The 17,790-nt window shown below is 38.7% G+C and overlaps 1 protein-coding gene across 4 annotated transcripts in view; it reads left to right on the top strand.

Annotated features, from left to right (window-relative positions):
• Nucleotides 1-17,790, top strand: part of LOC308386967 (ryanodine receptor 1-like) — a 62,200-nt gene that overhangs the window by 20,042 nt on the left and 24,368 nt on the right. For 2 of the 4 annotated variants that reach the window (XM_080866813.1, XM_080866812.1), the window contains exons 41-85: nt 156-429; nt 536-650; nt 772-904; nt 1,003-1,097; nt 1,171-1,306; nt 1,424-1,610; nt 1,695-1,806; nt 1,886-2,006; nt 2,200-2,369; nt 2,468-2,688; nt 2,771-2,861; nt 2,952-3,092; nt 3,233-3,396; nt 3,486-3,564; nt 3,733-3,822; nt 3,907-4,047; nt 4,145-4,222; nt 4,296-4,371; nt 4,459-4,582; nt 5,120-5,235; nt 5,327-5,394; nt 5,486-5,607; nt 5,751-5,800; nt 5,988-6,048; nt 6,139-6,265; nt 6,350-6,461; nt 6,761-6,842; nt 6,928-7,058; nt 7,152-7,472; nt 7,561-7,801; nt 7,926-8,013; nt 8,102-8,194; nt 8,637-8,651; nt 11,841-12,011; nt 12,119-12,178; nt 12,288-12,422; nt 13,317-13,429; nt 13,646-13,742; nt 13,822-13,931; nt 14,043-14,094; nt 14,200-14,274; nt 17,119-17,218; nt 17,290-17,369; nt 17,461-17,537; nt 17,628-17,701. In XM_080866813.1, coding sequence (XP_080722939.1) covers nt 156-429; nt 536-650; nt 772-904; nt 1,003-1,097; nt 1,171-1,306; nt 1,424-1,610; nt 1,695-1,806; nt 1,886-2,006; nt 2,200-2,369; nt 2,468-2,688; nt 2,771-2,861; nt 2,952-3,092; nt 3,233-3,396; nt 3,486-3,564; nt 3,733-3,822; nt 3,907-4,047; nt 4,145-4,222; nt 4,296-4,371; nt 4,459-4,582; nt 5,120-5,235; nt 5,327-5,394; nt 5,486-5,607; nt 5,751-5,800; nt 5,988-6,048; nt 6,139-6,265; nt 6,350-6,461; nt 6,761-6,842; nt 6,928-7,058; nt 7,152-7,472; nt 7,561-7,801; nt 7,926-8,013; nt 8,102-8,194; nt 8,637-8,651; nt 11,841-12,011; nt 12,119-12,178; nt 12,288-12,422; nt 13,317-13,429; nt 13,646-13,742; nt 13,822-13,931; nt 14,043-14,094; nt 14,200-14,274; nt 17,119-17,218; nt 17,290-17,369; nt 17,461-17,537; nt 17,628-17,701 — 5,319 coding nt within the window. The remainder of the gene's footprint in view (nt 1-155; nt 430-535; nt 651-771; nt 905-1,002; nt 1,098-1,170; nt 1,307-1,423; nt 1,611-1,694; nt 1,807-1,885; nt 2,007-2,199; nt 2,370-2,467; nt 2,689-2,770; nt 2,862-2,951; nt 3,093-3,232; nt 3,397-3,485; nt 3,565-3,732; nt 3,823-3,906; nt 4,048-4,144; nt 4,223-4,295; nt 4,372-4,458; nt 4,583-5,119; nt 5,236-5,326; nt 5,395-5,485; nt 5,608-5,750; nt 5,801-5,987; nt 6,049-6,138; nt 6,266-6,349; nt 6,462-6,760; nt 6,843-6,927; nt 7,059-7,151; nt 7,473-7,560; nt 7,802-7,925; nt 8,014-8,101; nt 8,195-8,636; nt 8,652-11,840; nt 12,012-12,118; nt 12,179-12,287; nt 12,423-13,316; nt 13,430-13,645; nt 13,743-13,821; nt 13,932-14,042; nt 14,095-14,199; nt 14,275-17,118; nt 17,219-17,289; nt 17,370-17,460; nt 17,538-17,627; nt 17,702-17,790) is intronic. The other 2 variants (XM_080866815.1, XM_080866814.1) reach the window with 1 other exon arrangement.

Here is a 17,790-nt window from a genome sequence, read left to right as displayed (position 1 = left end):
GTCTGTCATTTGTCAGTAATGTATTTTATTAAAGCAGTTTTTCCCAGGAGTTTTATTGTATATATAGTATTGTCTTCCAAAATTAAATCTAACTAGGGCCACTTTAATACAAGACCATTCTTATTCTTACTTAACCTTCTGTCTTTTTGCACCAGGCACATTGCAGGAGTTGATTTCACATACTATGATCCACTGGGCGCAGGAGTCTTTTATCCAGAACCCTGAGCTCGTGCGTATGATGTTCAGCCTCCTTCACAGGCAGTATGATGGACTCGGTGAGCTCATGCGTGCCCTTCCTAAGGCCTACACCATCAATGCAGTTTCCATTCAGGACACCATGGACCTCTTGGAGTGCTTGGGCCAGATCCGCTCACTGCTTATTGTCCAGATGGGTCCAGAAGAGGAGAGACTTATAATTCAAAGCATTGGGTTTGATGACATTTAAATTTTCATTCTCATTTCTCAGTATCTTGCATTAAAATAAATGATTGATAAGTTCGTGTGATACAAGCTAAATTTAATTGGTCTTTCTTAGGAACATCATGAGTAACAAAGTTTTCTATCAGCACCCCAACTTGATGCGAGCTCTGGGCATGCATGAAACTGTCATGGAGGTCATGGTCAATGTACTCGGCGGTGGGGATTCAAAAGTATGTTTTTTAATTCATTCATCATCATTGTAAACATCTTCTTGTGGAAAGACAAATGTATAAAATAAATAAAATCTACTGCTTTATTTAAGTTACTTCTTCTGTTGCTTTATTCCTACAGGAGATCAGATTTCCTCGGGTGGTGACAAACTGCTGCCGTTTCCTCTGCTACTTCTGTCGCATCAGTCGTCAAAATCAGCGTTCCATGTTTGACCATCTCAGCTACCTTCTCCAGAACAGTGGCATTGGCCTTGGTGATTGTCTTTGTTGAAATCCAGTGTTAGTCTCGATGATTTCTTTCTCATACATGGACTGTGATAAACCTGGCCACTGCGTTTGTTGTATACTTTAGGAATGCGTGGCTCCACCCCCTTGGATGTGGCTGCAGCGTCTTGTATTGACAATAACGAGCTGGCATTGGCTCTTCAAGAGCAGGATCTTGAAATGGTAAAACAAAGTTTATCTGTTCAAAATTCTATAGCTTTTTAACCTGACTTGAATACACTCATAATCTTTCCAGGTAGTGAAGTATTTAGCCGGATGTGGACTTCAGAGCTGTCCAATGCTACTGGCTAAAGGATATCCTGACATCGGCTGGAATCCTTGTGGTGGAGAGAAATATCTTGACTTTCTTCGTTTTGCTGTTTTTGTCAATGGTCAGATTTTTTTTTTTTTCAACATTTCATTGTAACATTTCATTTTAATTTCCTCATTATTTCTAATTCTCGATCTTATCAATAACCTATAAGAACTATGGTCTCTATTTCTTGTAGGAGAAAGTGTAGAGGAGAATGCAAATGTGGTGGTGCGCCTCCTCATCCGTAGGCCTGAGTGCTTTGGTCCAGCCTTGAGAGGAGAGGGTGGTAATGGACTCCTGGCTGCAATTGAGGAGGCAATCAAAATATCAGAGGACCCTGCAAGGGATGGCCCTAGTGTTAAGAAAGATAGACGCTTTCCCATGTAAGAGCTTTTTGGCTTCATTGGAAGGACTTTATTATCTGCTCTAGTGTTGCAGAAAGATAGAGACATGTTTTTTACCGACAGGTTTGGAGGAGAGGAACAGCACGAGGAGAACAGGGTTCACCTGGGAAATGCCATTATGTCTTTTTACTCTGCTCTTATTGACCTGCTGGGAAGATGTGCTCCAGAGATGCATGTAAGCTGCCATGCTAAACTTATCCAAATGTTTTAGTTTTATAGAGAAAAAAACGTTTATAGTGTGTTTGTCTCTACAGTTGATCCAGGCTGGTAAAGGTGAGGCTCTCAGGATCAGGGCCATTCTGAGGTCTCTGGTTCCTATAGAAGATCTGGTGGGAGTCATCAGTCTTCCTCTTCAGATTCCAGCTTTTGGAAAAGGTGAAAATTCATAATAAATTAGTTATGTATTCAGTCAGTCAACAAATTATCCAAATAATGGCTCCAGTAAAACCAATAATGGTTTACTGGTTGTCCTACATTGTACACAGCAGCGTGCTAATAGGTCCTTTCTCTCTTGGTTTTCAGTCATTTTAATTACTTTCCCCAAATGTTTTCTTCATGTTGTGCTTAGACAACAGCGTTATTGAACCAAAGATGTCTGCTAGCTTTGTGCCAGATCACAAGGCTCCCATGGTGCTGTTCTTGGACAGAGTTTATGGTATTGACAACCAAGATTTCCTTCTCCATGTGCTGGAGGTGGGCTTTTTGCCTGACATGAGAGCTGCTTCCTCCCTGGATACGGTAAGGCTCAAACAGTTCACACTGTTTTTGTTTGTTTCTCTGGGAACAATGGAAAGCTTATACAGACTAAGATAACTGCTAAGATTTCTTGTCAACAGGTTGCTTTTAGCACCACTGAGATGGCTTTGGCTTTGAACCGCTACCTCTGCTCAGCTGTGTTGCCACTCATCACCAAGTGTGCCCCGCTCTTTGCTGGCAGTGATCATCGAGCCATAATGATTGACTCCATGTTGCACACAATCTACAGGCTGTCTCGTGGACGAGCCTTCACAAAAGCCCAAAGAGATATTATTGAAGAGTGCCTCATGGCTCTGTGCAAGTGAGTTTAACATGATAGGATGCCTTACATGTCATTTAATACTGCCAGGTTTGGATTAGGTGTTAATGTATTTTTTCTTCAGGCATCTACGTCCATCTATGCTTCAGCATCTGCTAAGGCGGCTGGTATTTGATGTGCCCATTCTCAATGAGTATGCCAAAATGCCTCTAAAGGTATGAGGACCCTGTAAAATGTTTTCACTATTAACAGAATATTTTTCTTTTAGTTTAGCTGTTTCACTTTTGTTATGTTGCGTTCTGCAGCTTTTAACCAATCACTATGAGCGTTGTTGGAAATATTATTGCCTCCCTAATGGTTGGGCTAATTTTGGAGTTGCATCAGAAGAGGAGCTGCATCTTACACGCAAACTGTTTTGGGGGATCTTTGAATCACTAGCTCACAAGGTAACTCCTGCAAATTATTTTGCTTTTTCAGTTTATTAGTTGGCTTATTAAATGACAGCTGGGATGGGCTCCAGCTGCCCTAAATCCTGGATGGATGGATGAATGGATGGATATTGTAATATTTTTTATTGTGATTCCAGAAATTTGATGCTGAAATTTTCAAAATTTCAATGCCATGCATCTGCGCCATTGCTGGAGCCATTCCTCCTGACTATGTAGATGCCAGCTACTCCTCCAAGACAGAGAAAAAGGCATCAGTAGATGCAGAGGGAAACTTTGATCCTAAACCTGTGGATACAACAAAGTGAGGGGCTTTTTACTTTGCTAGAAATTAATCATCTCTCTGTTTCGTAGTTAAAGCTAATTTTACTCTGATGCTTCTTCCAACCATAGCACTATCATCCCTGAGAGATTGGATCCCTTTATTAACAGATATGCTGAATACACTCATGACAAATGGGCCTTTGAAAAGGTAAAGTTTTGTTTATAAGTCTTTAGCTAAATCTGGACCAACACATTAGGTTAATTTGATGCAGCTATACATTCACCAGTATATATAACTCTAAAGAAATACAAAGGGATCCTAGTAAGCATGACTGACAGCTGTAATTCATGCTGTATATGGCCATGTATGTTTCAGATTCAGAATAACTGGTCATACGGTGAGGCACTGGATGAAAATGCAAAAACCCACCCCATGCTTAGACCGTACAAGACATTCTCAGAGAAGGTACGTTCACAGACATGCAGTGATCATCTTGAATCTTGATGTAGTGTGTGTATTTGTTTCTGCTCACACCGACTTTTCTCAAAGGACAAAGAGATCTACCGATGGCCAATTAAAGAGTCAATCAAAGCCATGATTGCATGGGAATGGAACATTGAGAAAGCTAGAGAGGAGGAAGAGTCAGAGAAGAAGAAGGCAACATCACGAAAAATCTCACAGACTGCACAGGTATACAGTTGTTTAGAGCCCTTGACTGACTGCATTAATACTTAATAATAATGTTGCTTGTTGTACAGTAGAGTGCATAACAATCTTTCTGTTCTAGGCAACTTATGATCCAAGCCATGGCTATAGTCCACAGCCCATTGATATCTCCCATATGGCTCTTTCGAGAGATCTGCAGGTATGGGGTTAAAATGTTGCATCCTTCTATTTTGCAAGCTTAGCATCTTACTAATATTTATATCTGCTTATAGTCAATGGCAGAACAACTGGCAGAAAATTACCATAACACCTGGGGAAGAAAGAAAAAGTTGGAGCTGCAAGCAAAAGGTGATTTTATTTCTTTTGAGCGTGGAATATAGAGAAAGAAAGATTTGTCTTTTCCAAATAGTTCTGGATGTGCTTTTGTTTGTGCAGGAGGTGGAACACATCCTCTGCTCGTGCCCTACGATACCCTGACAGCTAAAGAAAAGGCACGAGACAGAGAGAAGGCATACGAGCTGCTGAAGTTCTTGCAGCTTAATGGATACGCTGTCACAAGGTAATAATAAAATAGTTGAGAATGGACAACATTGAACCTTGGTTCAAAATAAAGAAAATTGATTCAAGCTACTCAAAACTTTTTGAATCAGTAGTTCCTAAAAATGCATTGATTTGTATGGTATTACATGCAATAGCAAAGAGTTTGCTATTGCTGTTGCTAAAATTCAACTTTGTGGTTTTTTCTGGTGTAGATTGATAAAAATAATCGATAGGACACGTGAACATCCTTTGGCATACCAGAAAAAGTTTAACCACTGACTTCGATCTTCTGTCTTTTCAACATAAAACAAACATTAATTACAGGCTTCATCTTGACTGAAATAAACTGATGCATAACAGCCTGACTGTATTATGATGTACGACCAAGAGCATGAGCATTATGAGCATTAATTCTTTCACTATAAGAAACCAGTATGGACATGGCATTATTGCGGCCTCCTTAAATAGTGTTTTATTATGGCACAAATTCTGAACAGGAAGTCTTTTATTGTTATCATATATCAATTTTTGAGATATAAACTCTCCCCGACTTTAGAGGCCTTAAAGACATGGAGTCGGACATATCATCCATTGAAAAGAGGTTTGCGTATGGTTTCCTTCAGAAACTGCTGAAATGGATGGAAATCGCACAGGAGTTCATCGCACATCTTGGTATTGTGGGGCAAAGATGAAAAATAGTGTGGTGTACATTCAATTTTTGCCACTGTGTCCGTGCTATTGTATATTGCAATCTGTTTTACAGAGGCTGTGGTTAGCAGCGGACGAGTGGAAAAGTCTCCCCATGAGCAGGAAATCAAATTCTTTGCCAAGGTGAGACTATTGTGTGAATGTAAAATGTAAAATACTTGTACTTGTTATTTCTGTACTAAATGTGGAAAACCCTCTGAATTCTCTCTCTCAGATCTTGATGCCTCTAATAAACCAGTATTTCAAAAATCACTGCCTCTACTTTCTGTCTACACCTGCAAAAGTCCTGGGTAGTGGCGGGCATTCTTCCAATAAGGAGAAGGAGATGATTGCAAGGTGATGTCTCTGTTTTATAGATATGACACAGAAATATATATATTTGTATATCTTTTTTTCAAATATTATGTTTCTCCTTTTATGGGCTTTTGATTTCTTCTTGAGTTTTCTTCTTCTTCCTTTTCCTTTCTTTCACTTTGTAGTATCTTCTGTAAAATGTCTGCTTTGGTGAGGCACAGAGTTTCTCTCTTTGGTAAGATGGCAAACTTGCAGCACCACTCTTTCTGAATCTTTTCTCTCTCTTCTCTTTTTATGTGTGTTTCTGTATTTTGTGAGCTGCAATGCACCATTCTGTCACCCGGGTTAGCCTAAATCCCATTGCTCCATGTTTTTATGGATATACAGTAGCTGATGACGTGGATTTATTTCTATATTTGCAGGAACGGATGCCCCAGCAATTGTTAACTGTCTTCACATTCTGGCTCGATCACTGGATGCAAGGTTTGTTTGTTTTTTCTTAATAACACTATAAAACTGTATTATAGTTATTTTTCATGTTTTTCCTTTTACCTTTTGTGTTTGCCTCATTAGGACGGTAATGAAGTCAGGACCTGAGATTGTTAAAGCAGGGCTACGATCGTTCTTTGAGAGTGCTGCTGATGATATTGAGAAGATGGTTGAAAATCTCAAATTGGGCAAAGTTTCGAAAGGCAATCAGGTACATGATGTTTAATATGGGCATTCACAAATTAGAACTCATATATCCAAGTCCATAATCGTGTGCTGCTTCTCTTTTTTCCAGCAAGTGAAAGGCGTCTCTCAGAACATCAACTACACCACCATTGCACTGCTCCCAGTACTTACCTCCCTGTTTGATCACATTGCTCAGCATCAATTTGGAGATGATGTCATCTGTGAGTGCTTATTCATGCTTTATATTCCGTCCATCTGTTCTTTTAACCACTTATCCAATTCCAGTGACCAATTCAAGTGATACTGAACAGGTTGCCAGTCTATCACAGGACTACTAAAGAAAGACAGACAACTACTCACCTACAGCCACTTTAAAGTCTTTATTGGATAGTGATAGGAAGTTAAGACAAAACTCACGCAGGCCAAGGGAGAACATTTAGTCTCGACATGTGTTTTGTATCCTCGTTGTTATTCATTAATAATTCTGACACTCTCTGTCTCTCTGTGTTTTTGCATACAGTGGATGATCTGCAGATGTCATGCTATCGGATCATGTGCAGCATCTACTCCCTGGGGACAGTGAAAAATCTACATGTTGAGAGGTGACTCCATATTTTTTAAGATGTAAAGTAATTTACTACTGATCATTTTGGAGCATTTGCTGCACTCGTCCTTTTACCTTTACAGGCAGAGGCCAGCTCTTGGAGAGTGTTTGGCACACCTTGCAGCAGCTATGCCGGTGGCCTACTTAGAACCCCATCTAAATGAATTCAATGCTTTCTCTGTGTACACCACAAAGACTCCCAGAGAGAGAGCCAGTGAGTGCAATACTGTTGTCACACTTTTTTTTTAAAATTCTAGCAAAGTCTTGTTTTTGAATTATCTTTCAATATTTCTCTTCTGGATTAAAGTCTTGGGCCTTCCCAATGAGGTCCAGGAATTATGTCCAGACATCCCAGAGCTGGATACTCTGCTGAAGGAGATTGGGGACTTGGCAGAGTCGGGGGCTCGTTACACTGAGATGCCTCATGTGATTGAAATTACTTTACCCATGCTTTGTAACTACCTCATTCGCTGGTGGGAGGGAGGACCTGAAAATTTTCCTGAGATGGAGGGCCGACTGTGCACCGAGGTCACGTCAGAACAACTTAATCAGCTGCTAGGAAGCATCATGAAAATTGTAGTGAACAACCTGGGAATAGATGAAGCCTCCTGGATGAAGAGATTGGCTGGTGGGAGCTGTTTTAAACTCTGCTCACATGCCAGTGTTTTTTTGGTTTCCTTTGCAAGGCTGTTAAAACGAGTTCTTTTCTCCACTAGTGTTTTCACAGCCCATTGTTAGCAGAGCAAAGCCAGAAATGCTCAAGTCTCACTTCATCCCAACAATGGAGAAACTAAAGAAACGCACATCAAAGGTAGTGGCTGAGGAGGACCATTTAAGGATGGAGGGAAAATCAGAGGGAGATGAGGAAGATGGCACTATACGTGATGAGTTTGCTGTCCTCTGTAGAGACTTGTATGCCCTTTACCCTCTACTTATTCGCTATGTGGACAATAACAGGTAGAATAATGTTAGAGTCACCAAGCTATGAATCCTGCCTCATATTGACAAAATTGCAATATATAAATCTTTATAAACTTGTGATAAAGAGATTTTAGCCTTATAATAATTTACTCTGCTACAGAGCGAGGTGGCTGACATGTCCTGACCCAGATGCAGAAGAGCTCTTCCGAATGGTTGGAGAGGTCTTTATTTTCTGGTCCAAATCTCATGTGAGTATGTTCACTTGGCCTTTTTGTTTGCAAGTGTTTATAAAAACTTAATCCATCCAATAATTATGCTTCTGTTTCTCTCCTGCAGAACTTCAAGCGAGAGGAACAAAACTTTGTGGTGATGAATGAGATCAATAACATGTCATTCCTCACCGCTGACAGCAAGAGTAAAATGAGCAAGGTGAGTTAGTGAAAGGCAGCACATGCTAGTGTAGACCACATGTCAAATCAGGCAACTTTAGGACATATTGTTTAACAACTGTATGTCTTCCTTCCCTCGTGGCCATATTTTATGGTATAATTTGAAGATTTCATGACATTACCAACCAGTTTCAGCCACTTATAATTGGTCATTTAATAAGCATTTTGTTATTCTTAGCATAATGGTAATAGCTTTAGGGAAAAAAAATTATTTGAAAGCCGGGGAAGCAGTCTAATACAAAAACACACTTACGCACCATTTTTTGTTTTTTGGTCTTATTTAAACATAGTGAAAGCTGCTGTAACCTCTTTGAGATTTGATTTTTAATTCAGATCTTTGCGAAGGCTCGCAGTTGTGTTAATGATATTCTCTCTTTGGCTGTCCATTGTTTTCTTCTTTCGTGTTGCGGCTGGGTTTCCAGGGCGGGGACACAGAGGTTAGACTTTGTTCTTGCACGACCGCTGTGCTGACCGCATGGCACCTCACTTTGGGGGAGCTTTTCATCAACCTCCCCAGCACACTGGCACATCTGATCCACAAAAGTACACTCACTACATATCCACAAACACATGTGAACACACGTAACTTGTGTACACAGAAACACACAAAAAAAATCCTGCAGATTTTAATCAGCGAGATGTGGAATTAATTCACTGCCACTGACCTCTAAGGGCCTCTATGTGTAGTTGTTTCTCCAAAGTCTTGATTTGCAGCCTCTTAGCAATGAAGCAAAACTCTGGTGTGAATTTATTACTACACACATCTGGTCATTTATATTAATTAAAAGTCAAGGTCTTAGCCATATATTTCATTATCGATTGGTTTGGATACACTTACACTGGCATTAACTTTATTATATTGAGATTTAAGTCTACACTGACACAATGTCAGTACAATGTACAATATCTTACACAAAATCATTCATTTATATTGTATCTCTTCATAGACTTTAGTGCAGAATTGTTCATAAGGGAAGCTGGGAAAAGATACTCATATAGTTCTCATAAAGGATCACTGGACTAATGGGCAGGCCCCACCTGCGGGCTTTCCCCAGTCCTGCCAGTGTGTGTGGGGGGGAGTCTGGAGGCGTTTGATGAAAGTACTCAGCTGTACAGTTCAGCTCATGGCACTGGGCTTTACACAAATATCAAAGTGGAAGTGGGAGCACAGTGCCATCATGCTGTCACTGAGTTTGCTCTTTTTTGATCATAGCTGAGTTGGAGTCCTCTAGTATGCCTTTTGTTTCTCTTCATGGAAGATGGTTTAGCTGTAGGTATTTGTAATGTAGCATTTTGTCCACTAGGGGATGGTGTTAGTCTTCTCTGTGCTCTTTCTTATCTCCTCCCTTAAAATGCCATGGTACATCATTGTTTTAGTTTCTTTTATGCTCCCTAGTACCCACACTAACACACAGCTTGACGCTAAAAGTTTACTGAAGCAGATTTACTGAAACATTTGTTAGGTTCTCTTTTTAAAAGTGCTCAAAGTACCATGAACCTAACCAACATATTAATTCACACTTATTTCCTAAAATATTCCCCAAAATGCTTTGCATCCTCTAAACTACTTCACCATAACAAACATACACCTTACACTTAGAGTTTTTTTTTTATTTCATTAAAAATGAAAAAAATTGGTCATCTGGGACCACTTTAATGTCTAACCGTGATGCCTCAGCAAAACCCCTTTAATAAAAAGATTTAAGCTTTTATGTACAGTACTGTGCAAAAGTCCCGAGCCACCCCGCAGTTCTATGTATTTTGCTAGGAAAATAGGTGATTAATGTATGTGTAAACATGGAAATACAGTTTATAGAGCAAAAAAGTTCTATTCTCTCAATTCTAACAAGCTTGAAAATCCATATTTGACATGACCACCTTTATTCTTCAACACAGCCTGAACTCTCTTAGGCAAACTTTTTGTCATTTCTTTAATTAGTCTTCAGGAATAGTTCTCCAGGCTTCTTGAAGGACATTCAAAGCTCTTGTTTGGATGTTGGCTGCCTTTTTGTTCCATTCTCTGTCAAGATGATCCCACATTGCTTCAATAATGTTGAGATCTGGGCTCTGTTGTGCCTCTCTCCTGACCTCCATATGCATCTACATACAATAGATTGATTAACTGAAGGATAAAATGCATCTCTCAGGTCCTGTGTCAGCTCTTCGCTGAATGTTTTCCTATTTCTTAAGGACATGACATTTACACAGTGTTATTATACAGTAGATAGCTTTTTTTAGGCCTACCAGTTTTTCTGAAAATAAGTGAAAAAGCACCCACTGCCCCCCCCCCCCCCCCCCCCCCCCAAAAAAATAAATAAATAAAAAAAGTGGACGACCCTCAGATGATTATTAGAGAATTATTATTCCAGACCAATTACAAGAAAGTCTGTCATCTTGAAAGTAAAATAGAAAGAAATGAAGGACGGCTCAAGTCTTTTGAATCAATCGTTTATTTTCACAAGGCAGGATAAGGGTTTACATAAATAATCACCAGCACAATGATACCGGTCTTCCTAGAAACAGATTCTATAATATGGGTAGGATCAATATGAATCATCTACACAGTTCAGTTTTGTGGTTCAAAAAGAAATACCCTGTAAAGTAGAATTCTTAGAGCAAATATGTAATAGACTAGACATTAATATTATGAAAGGTATTTATATACTTCATGCAATAGCATCCATTTGCACATTTTGGAGGACTCTAGAAAGAGCAGCTAACAGAAGGACTGAACTCTCACAGAAGCAGGGCATGAGCTCAAATACAGGGAAGAGACATTTCCTTTAGTTTGTTTAATTGTAGATGTGTGATTTTAACAGCATGCTACTAATAAGTCTAACTCTGAGGATCTTGTTCTTTAACATCATCTAATATCTTGAGCTTTCACCAAGGGCTACAGTTCCTAGAAAATCTCATTTACAATTACAGTATAAAGTGAGTTTGTTTTGTTTAGCTGTCCTTTTCATGGAACTTTGAATGGATTGTGACTTGAATGAAATATTTTCTCTTGCACGTTGTTAGTGCAATATGACTGACTGACTTTATTCTAAGACCCATTTCCTTTCAGCCTCCCCTTCAAAAAGCAGCAATACTCCCACTTTCTTATACATTTTCACTCTCTCCTCTACTTACCAGTCTGGGCTCAGAGAAAAAAAACAACTATAGTTGGGGAACAACCGGATTCTGACCTTTAAATATGGGCACTTGTCTTTTTAGTGCCGATTGTTGACTCTAACATGTTTCTAAGTTATATTATTAGTAGATGTAGTAGTGTGTTTGTACTTGGAGAGACCTACAGTGCATAATAAAAACATTTCCAGCACTGTGTATTGCTCAGCTGGTGCTAATGTTGAATGACTTTCAGTATTTAGCATTAATACAGTCACATCACGAGTTGTAAAGAATATTGGCTGTATCATCACAATCATTTTATATATTTTTATTCAGGCTTATATTCAGAATATTTTGTAATTTTTCAAGACAGTATTTTAAATCAGTTTGTTAAGTTAGTGTCAATTCTAACAGGACATAAATATTCAAACTTATCAGTCCTTGTCTGAGCTGTTGTACTGCTGGCACGTTATTAGATATTGTTTATGCTCTCTGCCTTATCGTCCTTTTCACAGGGTGGAGGCTCAGATACTGAGCGTACCAAGAAGAAGAAACGGGGAGATCGTTACTCAGTCCAGACCTCACTTATTGTGGCTGCCTTGAAAAAGATGCTCCCCATAGGCCTAAACATGTGCTCTCCTGCTGATCAGGAGCTTATCAACTTGGCCAAGATCCGATACTCTTTGGTAGTTTTTTTTCTGATTTTGAACTTTGTTCTAGTAAACATCTGAAGTATGATTTGTATTATGATATACACGGAGGAAAACAATCGCTAAAATGTTTTACTTTACAGAGAGACACAGATGAAGAAGTAAGAGAGTTCCTGCAGAATAACCTGCATCTACAGGGCAAGGTATACTTAAAGAACCGGTAGTAAAATAGCTGCAGGGATGAGATTTGTAACTACAGATAATCAGTCTCAAGATATTTCAGAAAACTCTGTATCCATATGTTGTGAAAAGGTGGACAACCCATCCATGCGCTGGCAGATGGCGCTGTACAAGGAGATGGCAGGGAAGGCTGAAGATGCAGATGCCCCACCGAAAGTTGTTAAGAGAGTGCAGGAGGTTTCTGCGGTCCTCTACCACCTTGAAGTGGTGAGTGTTGGTAATTTATAGTGCAGCAGGTGCACTATGTCTCAAATATAGATATTCAAAAATACACACAACAAAGATGCCTACACAGCATGTACTACATAGATATGAATACAGGGATAACAGAGGCAGCATATCCTAACAGAAAAGAAAGGATAAGACTTGAAACAATTTCAGGTGTTACTAGTCTCAGTAGTTTTTAGCTTATGTGGGTGAAATACTGGTAAGCTTATGGCACGGCATTGCGGGTTTCCATCCATTCTTTCATAAGTTAAAAGAATTGCTACTCCTCCTGTAGCGGGGGTGTCAGACATAACCAGTCTGGCAAAGACTACAAACTACACCAATATAAGGAAGTAATAGATGAACAATTAAATGACAGAAAAGTTCCAGTTTTTCCATTATCTGCTATAGGAATTACAGTTTTTAACTACATCCACAGTAAGTTAAATAAATAAAATGGGACATTTTCTGTAACTTTAAAAAAAACCTTTTATAATTACAGGTCAGTTTAGGCCAGAGGTGTCAGACTTTTACTTACTTACAACTTAAGCTCAACGAGTTGGGCTAACAGATTTCTTTCATTTTCTTCTGTTGCAATATTGCAGAGATTAAATACGCAGTTAAAGTTCTGAGAGAAAAGGGATTATCACCAATCTGGCCCAATTAAAATCAAAGTGGGATGCATGCGGTCCACAATGTGAAATGCGTTGTATATTCCTGCCCTGCAGCATTGGTCAGAAGATTCTGTCAGACTCAGAATAAGGTTAGATACCTTAGAAAGTTCTATGTTATGGAAAAAAGTAAAAAGTATATTGTTAATATAAATCAATTGGAAGTGTCAGGTACCATTAGAAATTTTTTGATCACTTTACAAGTGCATGTCTTTTCTGATAGACGGAGCATCCGTTTAAATCCAAGAAGATGGTGTGGCACAAACTGTTGTCCAAGCAACGACGCAGAGCTGTGGTCGCTTGCTTTAGGATGACACCACTATATAACATTCCAAGGTAAAAAAGCAACTGCTATGGAGCCATGTATGTAAAAAAAAAAAAAAAAAAGCTAAGTATAAATACAATAAATATCCATTTTAAGTCCATCCAAGTCGTCTCTATGTTTGTGAATCTGAAAAGACCCAGGTCTAAATCTGAGTGATTGGAGAAGGCATGCAACCACAAGGCACTATACTGTATCTAGTCTATTTTGTTTTGGTTTTGGCTTTTCAGGCACAGAGCTTCTAACATGTTCCTTGAGGGATACAGGCGCAACTGGCTTCATCCTGAAGGCTTCTCATTTGAAGACAGAATGATAGACGACTTATCTGTGAGTGCCATATGTAGTTTCATCTACAGATGTTTTCCTTTTAGCGTTACTCACACTTTTGTTTTATTGAACATCCCAGAAAGCAATGGAGCAAGAGGAGGGAGATGAGGAAGAGGAGAAGGAAACAAAGCCAGATCCCCTTCATCAGCTAATTCTCCATTTTAGTCGTACTGCTCTTACAGAGAAGAGGTTAGATCCTCACTGATACAACAGCAGTGAAATGCAGAGACGTGGTGCACCTGTGGGAAAAAAAATCAGCATGTTATTTCTAATTTGTGATCTGCACTTCTGTCATTTCAGTAAACTGGATACTGATCATCTTTATATGGCATATGCTGATATTATGGCAAAGGTAAGTCATCGCAGAAGGTGTTGAAGTGCGCTGAAGTTTGCAAAGAACTACAGCATTGTGTACTCTGAAACACCCATGTTTATTCTCCCCTCTTTGTGTATTTAGAGTTGTCATATTGGTGAGGAAGAAGAAGGTGGAGAGGAAATGGGAGAAAATGCTGAGGATGAGATGTCCTTTGAGGTGCGACAGTCAGAACTGGTAATGGGCGGCCAGGGGCTGGGGACCAGGAACACATTGGAGCGGTAGCTCTCGACGCATTGAGTGACCTCATCATTGGAGCATTTATTCACAACCACATCTCTCTTTCTCTCTGTCTCTGTGTCTCTCTCTCGTATCGTCTTGTTGCTTCTTTATGTTCTGTCTCTGCTGTTTCTTTTGTTTGTATGCTAAGCTTCATTCATTCTGAGTTTCTTTACTTAGAAACTCAAAGCTCTAATCCAGGTATGCTTTAGTTGTGTAAATTACTGTATACTCCCTAAATTCATCAGCAACAAAATGTTATTATGCTTCAACTTAAAACAACTCAACTACAGTCACTTTCATGCACCATTTACTATTTATTGCGCCTGGATTGGATCTAATTAGATTTAATAAATGTAAAATTAACATCAACAATAATAATAACTGTAACTCAAATTAACAATCATGATGTTAATTAATCTATTTGTAAATCATTATCAGCTCAGGTTGATGAACAATTCCTCCTATTTCAGATCAAGTAAAGAAGTAAAGTGTAGCTTTTTCTGATTTTCTGGTACTCTATAAAGTATTAGAGTAGGCTAGCTGGGATTTATTTTTAAACATTGACAGGCAGTAGCAGCTGCTCTGTGCAGGCTTTACTACATTCATTGCGTCCAGTTGTGCACAGCGTCTCAGACACAGTAGTTCATTGTATACCCCAGTGCCGATTGTGCTCTTAGAAGAAACTGCCACTGAACCATTATATACTTCCAGTGAGCTGTGTTTGTTTGCTCATTGATGTTGTGCTTCATCATTATGTATCATTGCTTTAAACTACTAAAATATTGTATATAATATTCAAAAATGCCTTCCAAAACATTTGTGAGGTGTTATATGAAACTGGGGAGTCAGACATACAGAAACTGGACCTAAAATTACATTGGATATCCTGTTAAAGTCCACTTAAATTCCAATGGCTATTAAAAAAACATATACTCATTTTATAACACTGTCATTCCTCCCAGTTTATATAGCTGTCTGTTTTGTTTCTCTCCGTCTCTCTTTCCTCATTGTTCCATCTAATTGGTCTCAGCTTCATAACACCAGTCTTTGCTAACTGAATGCTTGTGTTCAATGTTCCCTTCCCCCACTCACATAGCATACTGACAGACTACAGTGAAAGCCAGTGTAGAATATACAACACTAAAAGCTGTATCTACGTACACATAGTCGTAGCTTTAAAGTTTAATTCACATAGTGCACAAGTCACAGTCAGGCTTCACTAGAGAGTCAGGGACTGCAGGGTAAGTTTGAGGTCCACCTGCACGACACATAGCGGGTAGAGCTCGGCTAGGCATACGTGGGTGGCGGGGAGGGTGGTTGGGAGTGGGGAGGGTGGTTGGGAGAAGGGAGGGAGGGAGGGGGGCTTGGGAGCAGTGGTTGTTGTTGTTTTAGGGTCACTATGATACAAGTTGATATATAACGTGGCTGATAGATAGAGTAATGTCAATTTGCCTTCTGGATTCAGAGATATTCATTTGCTCTTTTTCTTTTCCATAAATGGCATTTAATATGCGATTGGCTCAGTGTTATGAATAAAGATGAATATTGAAAACCATTTAGATTTAAAGAAGAAAAGAGAGAAGAAGAAGAAGGGCTGAAGAAAAATGTTATGTTTATTTTGCATTAATATTTGAAGTCATTTCTCAAAGTAAGCACAGACTGCTATGGAAAGCCAAAGAAATATCTCTGATACAGAGGAATAAAGGCTTTGATCCAAAGTATCTTCTTTGCAGGACCGCTGCATTTAAGAAACTTTGGGTATCTACATGGCTGAAATGCTAAGCCAGTCGAACTGTTTCCTGTAGTCTAACGCTTGCTCCAGCCAGCAAACGTGAAGAAGTAGTGTAACAACCCTGTGACTAATGAAGTGAATTGAGAGAATGTGTGCAAGAGTCAGGTTTTGAATTGACACTGAAAATCAGAATCTTGATAAAATTATTGTAAATCAATGAAAGGACATTAATAATTAATTGGTAATTCACAAAGGTTAATGATTAATGTAGATTTTCTTTTAGAGGTACATTCATTTTTCTACAAACATAGAGTGAAAAAAACTGTTAAACTGATTGGTAATGATGATTTAAAGCGGTAGGGATTTGTGTGAAAGGCAAGTGAATGTGAAATTAAATTGTAAATCTTAATTGATAGAATGGACTTTTTTTGATGAACCACTGTTTTACGACTTTTAGCAAATATATACAGCACTTAACAAATTTATTAGCACCTCTCACACAAAAAAGATAACACAAATGTTTTAAAAATCTGTCAAAAAATTGTTTAAAACTAAATATTATGTGGACATTTATTAATCAAAAAACAAACTGAACTGTCAGATATTAATCACAATGACAGTCAATCAGTAAAACGATTTTTTCTTTTCAATTCTGCAATATAACAATTTGGCATCTTAGTAAAAAAAATAAATAAATAAAAATGCTAATAACAATTTTCTATTCTTTCTGCTTTTCTTTAAAAACATGCATTTAAAAAAAGTAGATTGAAAACAACAATAATTGTAATTTTGTATTAAAAATGTAATTTCAGTTTAAGAGCTTGTGCATACTGGTGGATTAACCATTGTAGAAACATAAAAATATTTTGGTAATTAATAATACTGTTCAGTTAGAGCAGCTGTGGCATAAATCCTACATTGGGTGTAAGAGATTTGTTCAGCACTGTATATATATTTGTAATTTGATTCTATAGTCCATCCTATCGTTTTACCTTCTCTCTGTGACATATAATGGTAGCAAATCCTCATAATGTTTGTGTTGACCGCAGGAAAAAGAAATGGAGAAACAAAGACTCTTGTACCAGCAGTCTAGACTGCATAATCGTGGCGCTGCAGAAATGGTCCTGCAAATGATCAGTGCCTGCAAAGGTAGTCTTTATCCTTATCTTTGGTCAGCTTTGTTTACCCGCATTGTGTTCATGGCTTCCTGTTTCCTGCAGGTGAAACGGGCCCAATGGTGTCTACAACCCTCAAGCTGGGTATTTCTATCCTTAACGGCGGGAACAGTGAGGTTCAGCGGGTATGCCTTTTTAATATAAACACATGTAATTATAAATTTGGAGATACCTCTAAAGAAGACCCTTTATTGAATTACCCTTATTTGTTGACAGAAAATGCTGGAGTACTTAAAGGACAAGAAGGATGTGGGCTTCTTTTTGAGTGTCCAGGCATTGATGCAGACTTGCTGGTCAGTTTTCAAATATTCAACAAAAGTGTAAATGTGGTTTATAATTTTTAATAGTAAACAGGGGGAAAAAAAGCTTTATATTCTGTGCAGTGTCCTGGATCTAAATGCCTTTGAGAGGCAGAACAAGGCAGAGGGGCTGGGCATGGTTTCAGAGGAAGGCACCAGTAAGTCTTCATGCTGTTTTTCTTAAGCATCACCTTTTCACATTGAAGATACAGCAGAAAAGCTGTTACACTGCAGCTGCTGTTATATA

The sequence above is a fragment of the Rhamphochromis sp. 'chilingali' genome, assembly GCF_963969265.1.
Source record: "Rhamphochromis sp. 'chilingali' genome assembly, chromosome: 19".
Classification (NCBI taxonomy): domain Eukaryota; kingdom Metazoa; phylum Chordata; class Actinopteri; order Cichliformes; family Cichlidae; genus Rhamphochromis; species Rhamphochromis sp. 'chilingali'.
This window is presented reverse-complemented; position numbering and strand designations above follow the sequence as displayed.